The following is a 17,345-nucleotide window of genomic DNA, read 5'->3' on the forward strand; positions in this document are numbered from 1 at the left end:
TTCAGGGTTTTGAATTCTTCCTGGTTTAGGCCTCGGAAGGTGCAGGTGTCCAGGAATATATCCATTTCTTCCAGATTTACTGGTTTTTGTGCATAGAGTTGCTTGTAGTAATCTCTTATGGTAGTTTCTATTTCTATGGAATCAGTGATGATATCCCCTTTATCTTTTTTTATCACATCTATTTGATTCTTCTCTCTTTTCTTTTTCATTAATCTGGCTAATGATCTATTTTGTTGATCTTTTTAAAAAACCATCTCCTGGATTTATTAATTTTTGAAGGGTTTTTTGTGTCTCTATCTCCTTCAATTCTGCTCTGATCTTAGTTAATTCTTGTCTTCTGCTAGCTTTTGAGTTTTTTTTTTTTTTTTATCTTACTCCCCTAGCTCTTTCAATTTGATGATAAGGTGTCAATTTTCTATCTTTCCTTGCTTCTCATGTAGACATTTATTGCTGTAAGTTTTCCTCTAGACACTGCTTTAAATGTGTTCCAGAGATTCTGGTACGTTGTGTCTTTGTTCTCATTGGTTTCAAAGAACATCTTTATTTCTGCCTTCATTTCTTTATTTATCCAATCGACATTCAATTGCCAGTTGTTCGGTTTTCATGAAGTTGTGAGGATCTGAGTTAGTTTCTTAATCCTGAGTTCTAATTTGATTGCACTGTGGTCTGAGAGACTGTTACGATTTCTGTTCTTTTGCATTTGTTGAGGAGTGATTTACTTCCAATTATGTGGTCAATTTTAGAGTAGGTGTGATGTGGTGCTGAGAAGAATGGATATTCTGTGGATTTGGGGCAGAGAGTTCTGTTGATGTCTATTAGGTTTGCTTGATCCAGATCTGAATTCAAGTCCTGGATATCCTTGTTAATTTTCTGTCTCGTTGATCTGAATAATATAAATATTCTTATAAATCTTGTCTGAAGTAAAGAGAAAAACATTACTTCATAAACTGTTTGATAGTCTATTTCTTCTGTGAAATCCTCTGGAGAAGATTAAAAATGCATCATTCTTCCTTGCTTTCCTTTTAGAAGTAGTTACTGATATAAATGTATATGTGCATAATTACTGTGTCTTACCATTGTGAATTTGAGGATATCTTGCTTCCTCTTAACACTCAAAATTAACGAGCAAAGATATTAGATTACAAATGTTGAAACTTCATTTTAACTGCTGTCTCAGATGTTATATAGATTTCGAAACTAAAAAATCTGCTGCAAATCTTCAGGAAGTATTAGTAATGCAGCTGAATGAAACTTTCTAATTTTTTTCAGGAAGAACTGAACCCCATTACTGTTACACCACTGATTGAAGCCATTGATCAGGACCGGAATATTCAACCACCATCAGATAGGCCAGGAATCCTCTATTCTATTCTTGTCGGTTTGTATTTGCTTACATTTTTCACTATCAGTTATAATTTTAGAATCTTTTAGAAATAAATTCTATCAATTCCAAGAAAGTATTTTAAATAAGTTTTTTTAAATTATTTGACATGATTGTTACTTTTATGTATAAACAAATTTTGAAATAATAATTCAAGGTATTTTCTTCCTCAGTTGGTTTGACTGAAATGTGCAGAATGATAAATGAATAACTTTTATGGAAGTGGCAAAGCAATTCAAAATATTAGGATATTAACCTGTATATTGTTTATATCCTAATATTTTGAATTGGATATTATTCAAATTTTTTGAATATCAACTTGTATAAAGTTAATAAGTTGATATTCAAAAAAATTGAATAATATCTAATTTTTTTCTACATATCAAATTATCATATAAAGCATTCTCTAGTACCAAATTTTAATATAAAATGAAAAACACTCTACTCATATTCTGTCTTTGGTTGGATACTACACATAACTCTGTTAATATATGACTGAATTCAAGAAGAGCTATTTTGGAGCCATGTGAAAAAAAGGTGCCAGATCATGATTAGCTCAAGGGAACATGATACATTAAACTTTGGCAAATACTTCTCATGGAAAATTCCACAGAAGCTGTCGTAATCCTTCCCTAAGTATATGCTACTAATGGGATCCAAAACAAAAATGATGACAAATTGATTTTACTGCTCTTCTTAGATTGCTTTTGCCAAAATATGAATGTTGCTGACTTATGTGGCCTCTAGACAGACTGATACATGTGAGAGAGGCTATATGTCTTTTAAGGAAGAAGGGGACTCTTTTGAAATGTGCTTGAAAAATAACTTTAATGGAGTTCAGCATTAGCCCTCAACCCTTTTCTGTCCTTTTACTTGAAAGCTATGTGCATACACACACATGCACAACGACCAACAGATATTAGATTTGCAAATGTTACACTATATCCTTAAAAATGCTATCTGTAAAGAAAATTCAAGCAATTCTGTTTCAAGCCTTTGGTCTTTAAAAAGACATAAATATCATAAGCCAATTGCAGAGATCAGACTATTAATTTGTAAAAAGGTTTCATAAACATAAACTAGATGCTAAAGACACAAACATGAGAGTGACTGTTCTAGGTTAGTCAGTTGTGGAGTCTGTGGCTAAAAAGAAAATCAAAAAATAAAATACATTACTTAAGGAACTATAAATAAAGTTTGAACTACATGTGGGCTCATGGGAGAAGAATATTAAGCATTTTAAGGGAATTGCTTAGGAAGAGTCATTTTAGCACAAAGACAGGAGTTTCCAGGTGGAAAAAGAGAGAGATTATCTCTGTAGATAAGCAGCATATGCAAAAGCCACAGGATGAAATTTAAGAATAGACTTGGAGAACCATGATACTCAGAGCTGGTTGGATGCAAGTGTTCAAGATTATTTCACTCTTAAAATATATGTTCATTCCTTTTTTTTAACCAATGAGCACCCTGAGTACCTACACTGTGAAGTAAGATGTATCACTGACTTTGTGGAGCCAGTTTTCTGACAATAGAGATAGGCAATAAATAATTACTATAAAAAATAAGTGTTTATCATCAAAGGTAGAAAGTTGTGAATGCTATGGGAAAAATTGATCATACGATGGGATTGGAAGAGCAGAGAAAGATTGTATTAGAAGTTTCAGTATTAAGTAGGATCATCAGCACTGTGTCATCAAAAGGTAAGCTATTAACAAATGATTACAGAGGCTGAGGAAGTTATTCAGGTTGATATCTCCAGGAAAAGTTTCTAGACAGAGATGAAAGCTGAAGCTTGCCAGGTGGGTTTCAGACATAACAAGGGGGCCGGAAGCATTGGAGAGAAGTGAGTGAGGTTAAATAAAAAGTTGACAGATAAGAAGAGGGCAGAAATTAGAGAGCCTTGTATGTTATTTATCTACTTTGTATTTTTCTCTGAGTGAAATGAGAAGCCAGTGCAAGAATTTTAACAAAAAAGTGACACGATAATGGAACGTTTCATCAGCTTACAACTATAGAACAATGGATAGACCCAAACAATGAATAGAAACTCTTACAATTATTTGCTCTTATAGCTAAGTTAAATTTACCTTATTTTAAGTTTACGTTATTTTCATTTTTAGAAGGAAGAGAGTTGTAGGGATTGGGAGTATAGACTCTGAAAATTGTACTATCCACGTTAAAAATCCTGACTTTAATTCATACCAGGCATATAATTTTAGGTGAGTTATTTAGCCTCTTTACCTGAAATTAGCCCTTCTTTTTTTTCTTTTGAGATACCAACTTGCTCTGTCACCCAGGTTGCAGTACAGTGGCACAGCCATAGCTCACTGCAGCTTCGACCTCTTGGGCTTAAGCGGTCCTCCCACCTTGCGCTTCCAAAGTGCTGGTATTGCAGGTGTGAGCCACCACCTAACCAGAGTTTTTATATTTAATATAGGATTTTAAAAAATAGATCTTTGTATAAAACAGTTGTGAAAATTTGCTCCAATACATTGCAAATGTACATAATACTGCCTGGAGAAAAAGTTGATGCTCAATACATTTTTGCTGACATTGCTGTTACCATTAGGAGGAAAAATAAGGCATGTTACCTAAGTCACATTAGTTTGGTACAAATGGAAACACACACAAAGAAACCAAACACAACATAGTACATACACACACACACAAACACAGAAAGTTCAATTAACTTCACAGACTTTGTCAAAACTATTAATTTTCCTTAAATTCATCCAAATGCTTCTGAATACATGTGTTTCTCTAAGCTAATATAAGTTATCACATGGAGGGCTCCTCTTCTGCTTTTTGTTGTTGTTGTTGTTGTTATAGACAGTCTCTGTTTACTGTATGTCAGGATATGGATGCTGATGTCTATGACAGGGTCATCCAAGGGCTGTGGTCAGCCTCTTGATTGGTCCTACTGTCATGACCATCAATGGAAGAATTATTGACTATGCAGAAGTCTGTAAAGGCAACACTACACAATGATGATCATAGGGGGTTTAAAAAGCTTTAACAAATTTCTGAGAAACTAAAAAGACAACAGCAAGCTGTATATATGCTCAGGAAACACTTGGAAAGGCCCTAAGCTCTCTTCTTTGGTTGACTTTGAGACTCTGCACATGCAGTAAGTAAAAGTCAAGATGGAACAACACCATAAAGCAGCTATACCTAAAAGATACCTATGGAACACTCTACCCGCTAACTGCAGAATACGCATTCTTCTCAAGTGCACCTGGAATGTTCTTCAGTATAGATCATGCTAGGCCATAAAACCAATATTGTTAAATTGAAAAGCACTGAAATAATACAAACTCTATTCTTAACAACAATAGAATAAAATTAGAAATTAATAATGCAGGAAATTTTGGAAATTAACAAGTGTGTGGAAATCAAACAACATTCTTATATAATCAGTGACTCAAAGAATAAATTTAAAATTATAAAAATTATTAGAGTTAAATAAAAATACATTGTAACATATATTTTAATCTCTAATAACAATATAAGCTTTGTCACAAAGACACTGGAGAAGGTTGAGCAAACTAAAGAAAAGGAGCAGAAGAGAGGCCAAGCATGGTGGCTGACACCTGTAATTCCACCATTTTGTGAAGCTGAGGCAGGTGAATTCCTTGAGCCCCAGAGTTTGAAATCAGCCTGGACAATATGACAAATCCCCATCTCTATAAAAACAAAACAGAAAAATTAGCCTGGCATGGTGGTGTGTACCTGTGGTCTCAACTACTCAGGAGACTAAGGTGGGAGAATCACCTGGGTCCAGGAATTCAAGGCTGCAGGGCTGCAGTGAGCCATGATCACACCACTTCACTCCAGCATGTGTGATGAAGGAGATTGGAGGTGACTCTCTTAAAGAAGAAAGAAAGAAAGCTAAACAACACAGCAGAAATAGTGGAGACTATAGTGAAAATTAATAAAAGAAGGATTAGAAGAAACAAGTGAACCCAAAATTTAATTCTTTGAAATCATCAACAAAATTGATAAACCTCTAGCTAACCTCTAACCTGACCAGGAATAAAAGAGATAACATGCATTTTACTAACTTGGAATGAAAGAGAGGAACTTCTACTTGGCTTACAGAAATAAAAAAAAGTTATAAGAGAAAATTATATACAGTTTATGCCAGATAGACAAACTAGATGCAATGGACAAATTCTTAGAGTCAAGCTATTCAAAGTGACCAGAAAAAATAGAAAATCTAGGCAGACTTACAACAAGAAAATAGATGGATTTAATAATAATAATAATAAAAAGTCTTCCCACAAAGAAGAATTCTAGATCAGGTGCTTTACTGGTAAATTCTACCTAACTTTTAGAGAATATTTAATACGCATTCTGTATTAGTCCATTCTTGCACTGCTGTAAAGAACTACCTGTGACTGGATAATTTATACAAATAAAAATAGGTTTAAGTGGCTCACAGTTCTACAGGCTGTACAAACAGCATGGCTTCAGAAGCCTCAGGAAACTTTCAGTCATGGCAGAAGTCAAAGTCAATGCATTTTACACAACAGAGCAGGAGAAAAAAGGGAGAGCTGCTACACACTTTTAAACAGCCAGATCTTGTGAGAACTCACTCGCTGTCACCAGAACAGCAAGGGGGATATCTGCCCCCATGATTCAATCACCACCTACCAAGTCCTTCCTCCTACATTGGAGACTACAATTTAACATGAGATTTTGGCCAGGACTCAAATACAAGCTATATCATTAAAACTCTGGCCCCTCTGAAATCTCATGTCCTTCTCACATTGCAAAATACAATCATCCTTTCTCAACTGTCCCCCAAGTCTTAACTGACTTCAGAATTAACTCAGAAGTCCTCAGTCCAAAGTCTCATCTGAGACAAGGCAAATCCCTTCTGCCTATAAGCCTGAAAAATCAAAATCAAGTTAGTTACTTCCAAGATTCAGTGGGGTACAGGGATTGGGTAAATACTTGGAGATACCAGTCAAAACAAAGGGACTACAGCACGAAAGTCAGAAACCCACAAGGGCAGCCATTAAATCTTAAATCTCCAAAATAATCTCTATTGACTTCATGTCTCATATCCAGGCCTCACTGATGCAAGGATTGGGCTGCCAAGGTCTTGGGTATTTCTGCCTCTGGGGCTCTGCATGGTACAGCTCCCTTGGCTGCTTTCATGGGCTAGTGTTTAGTGCCTGTGGCTTTTCTAGGTACACAATGTAAGCTGTCAGTGGATCTGCTATTCTGGGGTCTGGAGGAAAGTTGCCCTCTTCTCACAGCTCCACTAGGCAGTTCCCCAGTGGGAACTCTATGTGGGGTCTCCAACCCCACATTTCCCTTCTACACTGCCTGTTATAGATCCTCCATGAGGGCTGCACCCCTCCAGCAGACTTCTTCCTGGACACACAGACATTTATCTACATCCTTTGAAATGTAGGTGGAGGCTTCCAAACCTCAACTCTTGCTCTCCGTGCTGCCAAATTTAACATCACATGGAAGCTGCCAAGGCTTATGGCTTCCATGCTCTAAAGTAGAGGCCTAAGATATATCCAGGGACCATGCAGACATGACTGGAGCTGGAATGGCTGGGATGCAGGGAGCAGTGTCCTGAGGTTACACAGGGCAGTGGAGGTGTGGGCTTGGCCCACAACAGTATTAATTTCCCTAAACCTCTAGGCTGATGGAAGAAGATGCAATGAAGGTCTCTGAAAGGCATAACCTGTAGAGTCCTTAATCATATATGTAGATGAAATTTCTGCTTCTAATTATGTTATCAAGTCTGAACATTTTTATGTAAAATTATGTTAACAGCTATCAAATACTGTTTCAGCACTGTCATTAATATTGATATAAAATATGTATTTATAATAATGTAAGAAGATCTGCTGACTTGATCTTATAACAGTAACTTGTATTAGGTACTCTTAATGAGTACCTAATGTGTGAAAAGTAATATTTATTAAATAACATAGGTGAGATATATTTTACATGCTAAAATATAAATATTATAATATTGTTAATAGTTATTTTTCTTATTTTTTAAAGTGTGATTACAAGAATATTATGAATATTGTAGCAACTAAAATATTAGTGTTACACATTGATTAAGAATGGAGATACTAGAGCCAGACACCTTGGTTTAAATTTTTTAAAAAAACCTTCTTTAACTCCGGTAGGTATTATCAAGTATTATCACTTTTATGGTCAGGTATAGAGTATACTTACATTGGAAATGTGAAGAGAAAGATATATTTTTATACCTTCCTCAATGCATATATCACAGTGAGGAAGGGATGAAAATGTTCCTGGGTCCTACATTTCTTCTGTTTTATATTTCACAGTTATTAGAAAGGGAGCCCGTATTTTCTATTTGTTTCCTTTTTTGTTTTCTTGGGGTTTTGTTTATATTTTGTTTTGTTTCGTTATCTTTGTGCTGCACAACTGAGTTCTTATAACTGAACACTTATCGCTGAGCACATGTGGTTTTTTCAAACATTGTATAACCTTGAATGTATCCCCTGAGGTGCATTTTTCTCATGACTTACCATTTTCTAGATTGCTTCCTTTAATTTTAATGTACCTCTACATTTTGGAAATTATTTTTTAAAGGAAATATTCCTCATAGAATTTATTTAAAAAAATTTTAATTGCATGTGTGCCTGTCCTTTATAAAGGCAAAAGTAAAAGCTTCCAGGCTTCTGAAGGCCTGATCCCAGAATCAAATCAGTAGAAATAATCCACTATTATATATTGGTCAAAGCAAGAACAAGTCCTTCTCATCTTTAAAGAGTTGGCGTGGGAAGAGTATTTTGCTTGTTAGGAAACAAAAAAAGGTTTTCCATCTTTGATTTACTTCAAGCAATTCAAGGAGATGAGAAAAGTCATAAAGTGTAGCTCCGAACTTTAAGAAGCAAATAGGTTTAGGCAAGATTGCGTATGTGTGTTAGTGTAATATTCCATTTTCATGCTGCTGATAAAGACGTGCCTTAGACTGTGGAATTTAGAAAAGAAAGAGGTTTAACAGACTTACAGTTCCACATGGCTGGGAAGGCCTTACAATCATGGCAGAAGGTAAAAGGCACATCTCACATGGCAACATACAAGAAAAGAGAGCTTGTGCAGGGGAACTCCCATTTTTAAAACCATCAGATGTTGTGAGACTTATTCACTTTGACAAGAATGGCACAGGAAAGACCTGCCCTTGTGATTCAACTACCTCCCACAAGGTTCTTCCCATAAGATGTGGGAGCTGTGGGAATGACATTTCAAGTTGAGATTTGGGTGGGGATATAGCCAAACCATATCACTTAGCTAACCATAGCAACATTTTACAATGAATATGTAACTTTTCTGATCCTTCATCCCATGAATAAAAAATAATTTTTGAGTACATAATCTAATATTTAAGAATTATACATGTATTTTATCAGCCATTAAATTTCAGTGTTCAGATATCACATTGAAAATGATTAATTGTGGCCAGGTGCAGTGGCTCACCCCTATAATCCCAGCACTTTAGGAGGTCGAGGTGGGTGGATCACGAGGTCAGAAGATCGAGAAATCCTGGTCAACATGGTGAAGCCTTATTTCTACTAAAAACACAAAAATTAACTGAGCGTGGTGGCACGTGCCTGTAATCCCAGCTACTTGGGAGGCTGAGGGAGGAGAATCACTTGAACCCAGGAAGCAGAGGTTGCAGTGAGCTGAGATCATGCTACTGAACTGCAGACTGGCAACAGAGCTAGATTCCATTTCAAAAAAAAAAAAAAAAAAAGAAAATGATTAATTGTATTAGATATAAGTCAGCATTATAAATAAGTGGATTAATTACATCAAAATTGTCAGTCTGACTTTATTTCAGGTTTGCCTGGATCTCCATGGTTTTGACCTAATAACCTGGATGATTAAGCTATTTTAGCAGAGGAATGGCAAGTAATTTTTCCGTCTCTGTTGATGTTCACTTCTGTACACATTATTAGTGTTAACTTTAATCTCAGGTTTATTTGCAGACACATTTCTCATCTGTTTGTTTTTTGAGCATTAGTTTGGTGTAAAATTAATACTATAAAATATAGATCCTTTAACAGGCCAATTGTAAACTAAAAGTCATTGCAATGTGTTGAAAGCAAACAGACAAGAGAGAATGCTGCTTGTGATGCTTAATTTTATGTGTCAGCATGACTGGGTTAAGGCACATGGAATATCCATCTTCTCCTGCCATCAAACATTAGAGTGCTTAGTTCTCAGGCTTTCAGATTATGGGACTCATACCAGTGTCTCCCCTGGTTTTCAGGCCTCTAGGCTTGGACAAAATTGCACCACCACTTTTTCTCATTCTCTGACTTACAGATGGTAGATGATCTTAGCATCCATAACAAATGATATTGTTTGGCCATGTCCCCACCCAAATTTTATTTTGAATTCCCACGTGTTGTGGGAGGCATCAGGTTGGAGGTAATTGAATCATGGGGACAAGTCTTTCCCGTGCTATTCTTGTGATTGTGAATAAATCTCATAAGATCTGGTGATTTTAAAAAGAAGATTTCCCCTGCACAAGCACTTGCTCTCTCTCTCTCTCTCTCTCTCCCTTTGCCTGCAGCCATTCATGTAAAATGTGGCTTGCTCCTCCTTGCCTTCCACCATGATTGTGAGACTTCCCCAGTCATGTGGAGCTGTAAGTCCAATTAAGCCTTTTTCTTTTGTAAATTGCCCAGTCTCTGGTGTGTCTTTATCAGCAGTGTGAAAATGGGCTAATGCATACAGTAAATTGTTCCCAGGAGTGGGTTATTGCTGAAAAGAGACCCAAAAATGTGGAAAAGACTTTGGAACTATGTAACGGGCAGAGATTGGGACAGTTTTCAGGGCTCAGAAGAAGACAGTAAGATGTGGGAAAGTTTGGAACTCTGTAGAGACTTACTGAATGGCTTTGACCAAAAAGCTGATAATGATAGGAACAATGAAATCCAGGCTGGGGTGGTCTCAGATGGAGATGAGGAACTTGTTGGGAACTGGAGCAGAGGAGACTCTTGTTATGCTTTAGCAAAGAGACTGGCAGCATTTTGCCCCTGCCCTAGAGATTTTTGGAACTTTGAACTTGAGAGAGATGATTAAGGGTATCTGGCAGAGGAAATTTATAAGCAGCAAAGCATTCAAGAGGTGACTTGGATGCTGTTAAAGGCATTCAGTTTTATTAGAAAAACAGAGCATAAAAGTTTAGAAAATGTACAGCTTGACAATTTAGTAGAAAAGAAAATCCCATTTTCTGAGGATAAATTCAAGCCAGCTACAGAAAATGGCATAAGTAACAAGGAGCTGTATGTTAATCCCCAAGATAATGGGAAAAATGTCTCCAGGGCATGTCAGAAGTCTTCATGACAGCCTTCTCATCACTAGCCTGGAGGCCTAGGAAGAAAAGATGGTTTTGTGGGGTGGGCCTGGGATCTCCATACTGGATGCAGCCTAGGAACTTACCCTATGTCCCAGCTTCTCTAGCTTTGGCTGAAAGGGGCCAACATACAGCTCAGGCTGTAGATTCAGAGGGTACAAGCCCCAAGCCTCAGCAATTTCACATGGTATTGAGCCTGTGAGTACATAGAAGTCAAGAATTGAGGTTTGGAAGCTCCACCCAGATCTCAGAAGATATGTGGAAATGCCTATATGTCAAGGCAGAGGTTTGTTTGGTGTGGTGTGGGAGTTCTCATGGAGAACCTCTGCTAGGGCAGTGCAGAAAGGACAAATGGGGTTAGAGTCCCCACACAGAGTCCCTACTGGGGCACTCCTAGTGGAGCTGTGAGAAGAGGGCCACCATCTTCTAGACCCCAGAATGGTAGATCCACTAATGGTAGATGCACCATGCACCTGGAAAAAATACAGACACCCAACACCAGTCCAAGAAAGCATCCCCGAAGGGGCTCTACCCTGCAAAGCCACAGAGGTGGAGTTGTTCAAGGCTGTGGAAGTCGATCTCTTAAATCAGCATGATCTGGATGTGAGATATGGAGTCAAAGCTGATGATTTCAGAGCTTAAGATTTGACTGCTTTGCTGGATTTTGAACTTGCATGGGGCCTGTAGCCCCTTTGTTTTGGCCAATTTCTCCCTTTGGAATGGCTCTATATTCCTAATGGGAGAAATGCCTGTGTCCGTACTGTATCTAGAAAGTAACTAACCTGCTTTTCATTTTACAGGTTAATAGATGGAAGGAACTTGCCTTGTCTCGGGTGATACTTGGAACTGTGGACTTTTCATTTAATGCTGAAATGAGTTAAGATTTTGGTGGACTGTTGGAAAAGCATGATTTGTTTTGAAATGTGAGGATGTGAGATTTGGGAGCAGCCAGGTGCAGAATGATATGGTTTGTCTACGTCCCCACCCAAATCTCATCTTGAGATGGGATCTCACTAAGCTGTGCAGGCTGGTCTTGAACTCCTGACCTCAGGTGATCCACCCACTTCAGCATCCCAAAGTGCTGGGATTATAGGCTTTAGCCACTGTGCCTGGCAGCAGATCTCATCTTGAATTCCCACATGTTGTGGAAGGGACCAGAAGGGAGGTAGTTTAATCATGGGGCAAGTCTTTCCCATGCTGTTCTCATGATAGTGAATAAGTCTCATGAGATCTCATGGTTTTAAAAAGAGGAGTTCCCCTGCACAAGCTCTCTCTCTCTTTGCCTGCTGCTATCCATGTAAGAAGTGACTTGCTCCTCCTTGCCTTCCACCATGATTGTGAGGCTTCCCCAGCCACAAGGTAACTGTAAGTCCAATTAAACCTTTTTCTTTTGTAAATTGCCCAATCTCAGGTATATATTTTTCAGCAGCATGAAAATGGACAAACATCACAAATTCTTATAATCGGCCAGTTGATTGAGAGAGCCAATCCTCACGTTCTTTCTTTTTGTCCGTACTAATATATCCTATAGCCTATTTGTTTTCTCTAAAGAACTCTGAATAATACCCTGCTGCTTATCCCTTCACACTGTACAGTTGCCACATCTCCCTCAAGTTTCCTTGCTTGTCCCTAAAACATACAAAGAGTGACACAGCGCCAGTCAGTATATAAAGCATTAGCTAAGTTTACTTTTGTATTATTTTGTTTAAAAATAAATATAAAATTAAAGTTTGAATAGGAGAGGTAATAACATGGATTTATATCCCTAAAACATTAACGTTTAAGACCTGTATATTTCACTATATGTAAGTTGAATCAATCAAGAAAAGGAGATTTATATTCTTTTCTCAATTCTGTTTTAGGGGTTACCACAGTACACAATAGGTAAAATTTTATCTAGATAACTGAGGAATAGAAGTAGCATTTTAGAAAGTTTACTTCAGTGATTATAAGGAAAACGAATGTCAGAAGATGTTAGTTGGCTATCAGCATGGCACAAATATGAAAGAACAAGTGTCTGGGTAAGGTAAGAGATTAGGACTATGAAAAGGAACATATCAGAGAGACTTTCAAAGGTAAGATTGAATCACTTGCAGAATACATAGAGAATTGGCTAGTGAAAGTAGTTTGGGGATTTGAATCTGCATAGTCAGAAAAAATGGTGGTACTATTAGCAAGAATGTAGTTTATGAGTTTTGTAATTATTTTTATGTTTAAATAACAGATATGAACGTATCATGAACCATAAAGGGGTGGCTTTCAGACTTTAAAGGCTATGAGAATACTGTGCGATCATTCAAAATGCTTTCTCTTGACCTCCATTTTCAGAGCTTCTCATTCAGAAGATCTGGGAAAGGATCTTGGTCTTTGCAGCGTGGGTAGACCTGAACTATACTGTAAGGAGCCATAGAATAGAAGTCATAAATATGCATAATAAAAACAACCCAATAAAATATTTGCCAAATACTGAAACCAGCTTGGCTGTATAGGTCCCCACCCAGGTGACACTGAAGGAATTAAGAAGCAGACACAAAGATAGAGTGCAAAGTGGGACTATCAGGGAACTCACAGCCTTCTGGGCTGAGAGTCATGGGGAACTGATAGCATTCCAGGCTGAGAGCCTCAAGCAGATTCTGACCCAGGTATTTATTCTCTCTCAGCAGGTGATAATTATTAATGAAAGGTGTTCTGTGTTTTCTCATACAACAAAAATAAACCAGGCAGGCAGCTGGTGCCTGCTTTTCACTGATCAAAGACAAACTAGAAAGTATTATCTATGAGGGAGCAATGGGGCAGGGTCATGTATCCCTTGTTCTAAGGATTAGTTTAACTGTTGTATGATATACACATACTGTTTGCTACTTTACACCCTGAGCAATTTTCCACTTCGGAGTGCTGGCTCAGTTTTCCTTGCCATTGCTCTTGGCAAACAATATGGTAATCATACACTCAGCAGCTAAAATATTTGAATTTGAGATATTGGCTACTAATAGAAGAATTGTAGTTTTCCTTAAAATAGGTAAAAAAAAAAAAAAACGGATTTAAAATTTTTGGTAGCTATTACACAGCTAATGAAAACATTTTGGTTAAAAAATGAAGTTAATTTATCACAAATAGCTGAAAAATAAGTTTGGCAAAGGAGATTTCAAGCTGATGATTTTTGGAAGATGTAAAAGCGGGATGAATGTAGTTTACTTTACTTTCTGCATTTAGAATTATCAAACAATGCACTAAGAAAACCTAGCAGCTGAAAAGGAAAAGTACTGAAGTTAAAACTAATGGAAGAAAATAATGAGAAATTTGAGGTGATTTTTCTAATACATATTTGAACCTTGGGATAACTTGATACAAAAACAACTGTGTTTTTGGGAAATAGGTGAAAATAATGGTTAAAATTATCAAAAAAATTTTAGTATGTATAAGGGGTAGCAGGGGAATTTAATGTCAGAATAATTGATTATTAATATAATTGACACCAAGATTAAATAAGGCAATTACTGAAAAAAAATAAAACTGAGAGCTCTGGAGAGGGTTCAGAAGCATCTATATTTTTAGATGAATTAAACTTTGCTAAATAGAATGAATATTACATTTTCCAAGTGGGATAAATAAGAGATTCTGTTGGGACCTTGAAGCTAGATATGTATTTCTATTCTTGTACAATGTTTTTGCATTTCAATGCTTTGACGTCTCCAGGGTATTCAGCATTCATGGGCCATTAAAATGTTTTTACAAAAAAATTATCTGGAGACAAGTTACATGTTATAGTTGTTTTTGTTCTACCAAAGAAAATTATGGGTGTTTTCATTAGCAGTGTTTTATTGAAACTGACCATAATTTCTATACATCAACAGTGTCAAAATTTGAGGAATTACCATACATCTTCATGGCACCTAGAAGACAGTGTTCTCTTTTATTTCTGTGTTAATCAGGTTACTAATTTTATGTGTAAAGATATACATTCTCAGTGGAGAAGGGAAAAATTTTATACCAGTTTTTTTGATGTAGGATTCCTTTGACGTAAATTAGATGTGCATTTTCAAATGTGTTGAACATTAAAAACAAATGCTTTCCTGGATGGGACTTTTCTGGTAAAAAATACAGAAATGAACTTAAGTTCATCTTGGCAATAAAGGAAGTTTATTGAAAGGACTTTGATTTTTTCCAGAATTCAAGTAACTGCCAAAAATGATAGCAGAAACAGGGATTTTAAGTTGAGGTTTTAGAGGGCCTTTCCTGTCTAGATGCCCATTATTTTCATAGAACAGATTGTATATCCAACTTCTGATTCTTTTCTCTAAATAAACATTACTAAAAGATGAAGTGACAATCACATAGTTTAGGTCAGGCATCCACACTTCCTTCAATTAATTATATGTATGGAATCAGAAGTACTATGTTAATAAATGATGGGCAAATACAGCTCCGAGAGAAAAAAACAGGTAAGGTTTTTTGTTTTTGTTTTTTTTTTAATTTAGTTTCAAGGAAAACTAAATAATTTTAAAATAATATGAAAACTGGCACTAGAAAAGGATGCCTTCTCTCACCACTCCTATTCAATAGTATTGGAAGTTCTAGCCAGAGCAATTGGGCAAGAAAAAGAAATAAAGTAGGAAAACAGGAAGCCAAATTATCTCTCTTTGCAGAACACATGATTGTATATTTAGAAGACCCCATCATCTCAGCCCAAAGTCTCCTTAAGCTAGTAAGCAACTTCAGCAAAGTCTCAGGATACCAAATCAATATGCAAAATCACAAGCATTCCCATACACCGATAACAGAGAACCAAATCAAGAGCAAACTCCCATTCATAATAGTTACAAAGAGAATAAAATATCTAGGAATACAACTAACAAAGTATGTGAAGGACCTCTTCGAGGAGAATTACAAACCGCTGCTCAAGGAAATAAGAATTATAACTATACAGTTTAGGTCAGGCATCCATACTGCCTTCAGTTAACTGTATGCGTAATGTAAGAGCTTTATATACGTAATGTAAGAGCTAAAACTATAAAGCATCTAAAAGATAATGTTGCTAAAAATTGTTATGGCCTTAGGGTTGGCAACAATTTCTTTTTTCTTTTTTTTTTTTTTTTTTTGAGACGGAGTTTCGCTCTTGTTACCCAGGCTGGAGTGCAATGGCGCGATCTCGGCTCACCGCAACCTCCGCCTCCTGGGTTCAGGCAATTCTCCTGCCTCAGCCTCCTGAGTAGCTGGGATTACAGGCACGTGCCACCATGCCCAGCTAATTTTTTGTATTTTTAGTAGAGACGGGGTTTCACCATGTTGACCAGGATGGTCTCGATCTCTTGACCTCGTGATCCACCCGCCTCAGTCTCCCAAAGTGCTGGGATTACAGGCATGAGTCACTGCGCCCGGCCAACAATTTCTTAAATATAACAAATGCAAACTTACGAAAGAAAAAAATACAAAATTTGACATCATCAAAGTAAAAATGCATTTGCTCTTCAAAAGACACTGATAATAGATTGAAAAGGCTAATGACAGAAAAAGAGAATATATTTGCAAAATATATCTGACAAATGACTTGTTTGGGGAATATATGAAAACACAATAAAAATGAGGCAAACAATTATAAAATGGCAAAAAGTTTTAACAAATTGTTACAGATTTAAAAACAAAATAAGAATGTGAAATGTTGCCCTGTGTCATTAGGTAATGGGAAATTAATACTTCAATGAAAAACACTACATACACACCAGAATGGCCAAAATTTAAAAAAGACTGACAATATCAAGATTTGGTGAAAATGTGGGGGATCTGAAATGCTCATACATTGCTGGTAAGAATGTAAAATGGTACAGACACATTAGAAAAATAGTTTGGCAATTCCTTTAAAAGTTGAACGTTACTCAACAATGAAAATATAATATTATTGATACACAGCAATTCGGACAAATCTCTAATGCTTTATACTGAGTTGAAAGAAGCCAGTTTCCAAATCTTTGTAGTATACAATTTCACCTAAATGTCATTCTCAAAAATATGAAAGTATGGTGGTTGTGAACAAATCAGTCATTGCTAAAGATTAAACTTCTGGGAAGGAAAACACAAATTAGTTATTTGATCATAAAACCATTCTGTATTCTGATTACGATATTGACTACACAAACCTATATGTAACAGAAAATTAATAGACTTGTTCCCTGCCCCAAAATTCTTAATAAAACATTTAGACGTACATATATGGCCTAGCCATTCCATTCCTAGATATTTACTCAAGATAAATGAAAGCATAGTTTCATTCAGAGATGTATACAAGAAACTTCATAGCAGCTTTGTGACAGGAGGTAACTCAAGTGTTCATCCACATGTGAATGGATAAATGAATTGTAGCATATCCATACAGTAGAATAACACCTAGGCAATAGAAATGAATGAACTGTTGGTAGACAAAACAACATGAACTTTTCAGAATCATTATGCTAAATGAAAGAAGCCAGACACATCTAACAAAAGAATGCATACTGTAAGGCCAGTCAGTATGGCTCATGCATGTAATCCCAGCACTTTGGGAGGCTGACGCCACTGGATTACCTGAGGGCAGGAGTTCAAGACCAGCCTGGCCAACAT

At 36.6% G+C, this 17,345-nt stretch overlaps 1 protein-coding gene across 10 annotated transcripts in view; it reads left to right on the forward strand.

Annotated features, from left to right (window-relative positions):
• The window catches only part of PCDH15 (protocadherin related 15), a 1,323,555-nt gene that overhangs the window by 913,531 nt on the left and 392,679 nt on the right, over positions 1–17,345 (forward strand). For all 10 annotated transcript variants that reach the window (XM_037741275.1, XM_037741277.1, XM_037741276.1 and 7 more), the window contains one exon: positions 1,270–1,378. In XM_037741275.1, coding sequence (XP_037597203.1) covers positions 1,270–1,378 — 109 coding nt within the window. The remainder of the gene's footprint in view (positions 1–1,269; positions 1,379–17,345) is intronic.

This window comes from Cebus imitator, unplaced genomic scaffold (genome assembly GCF_001604975.1).
Source record: "Cebus imitator isolate Cc_AM_T3 unplaced genomic scaffold, Cebus_imitator-1.0 Scaffold97, whole genome shotgun sequence".
NCBI classification, from domain to species: domain Eukaryota; kingdom Metazoa; phylum Chordata; class Mammalia; order Primates; family Cebidae; genus Cebus; species Cebus imitator.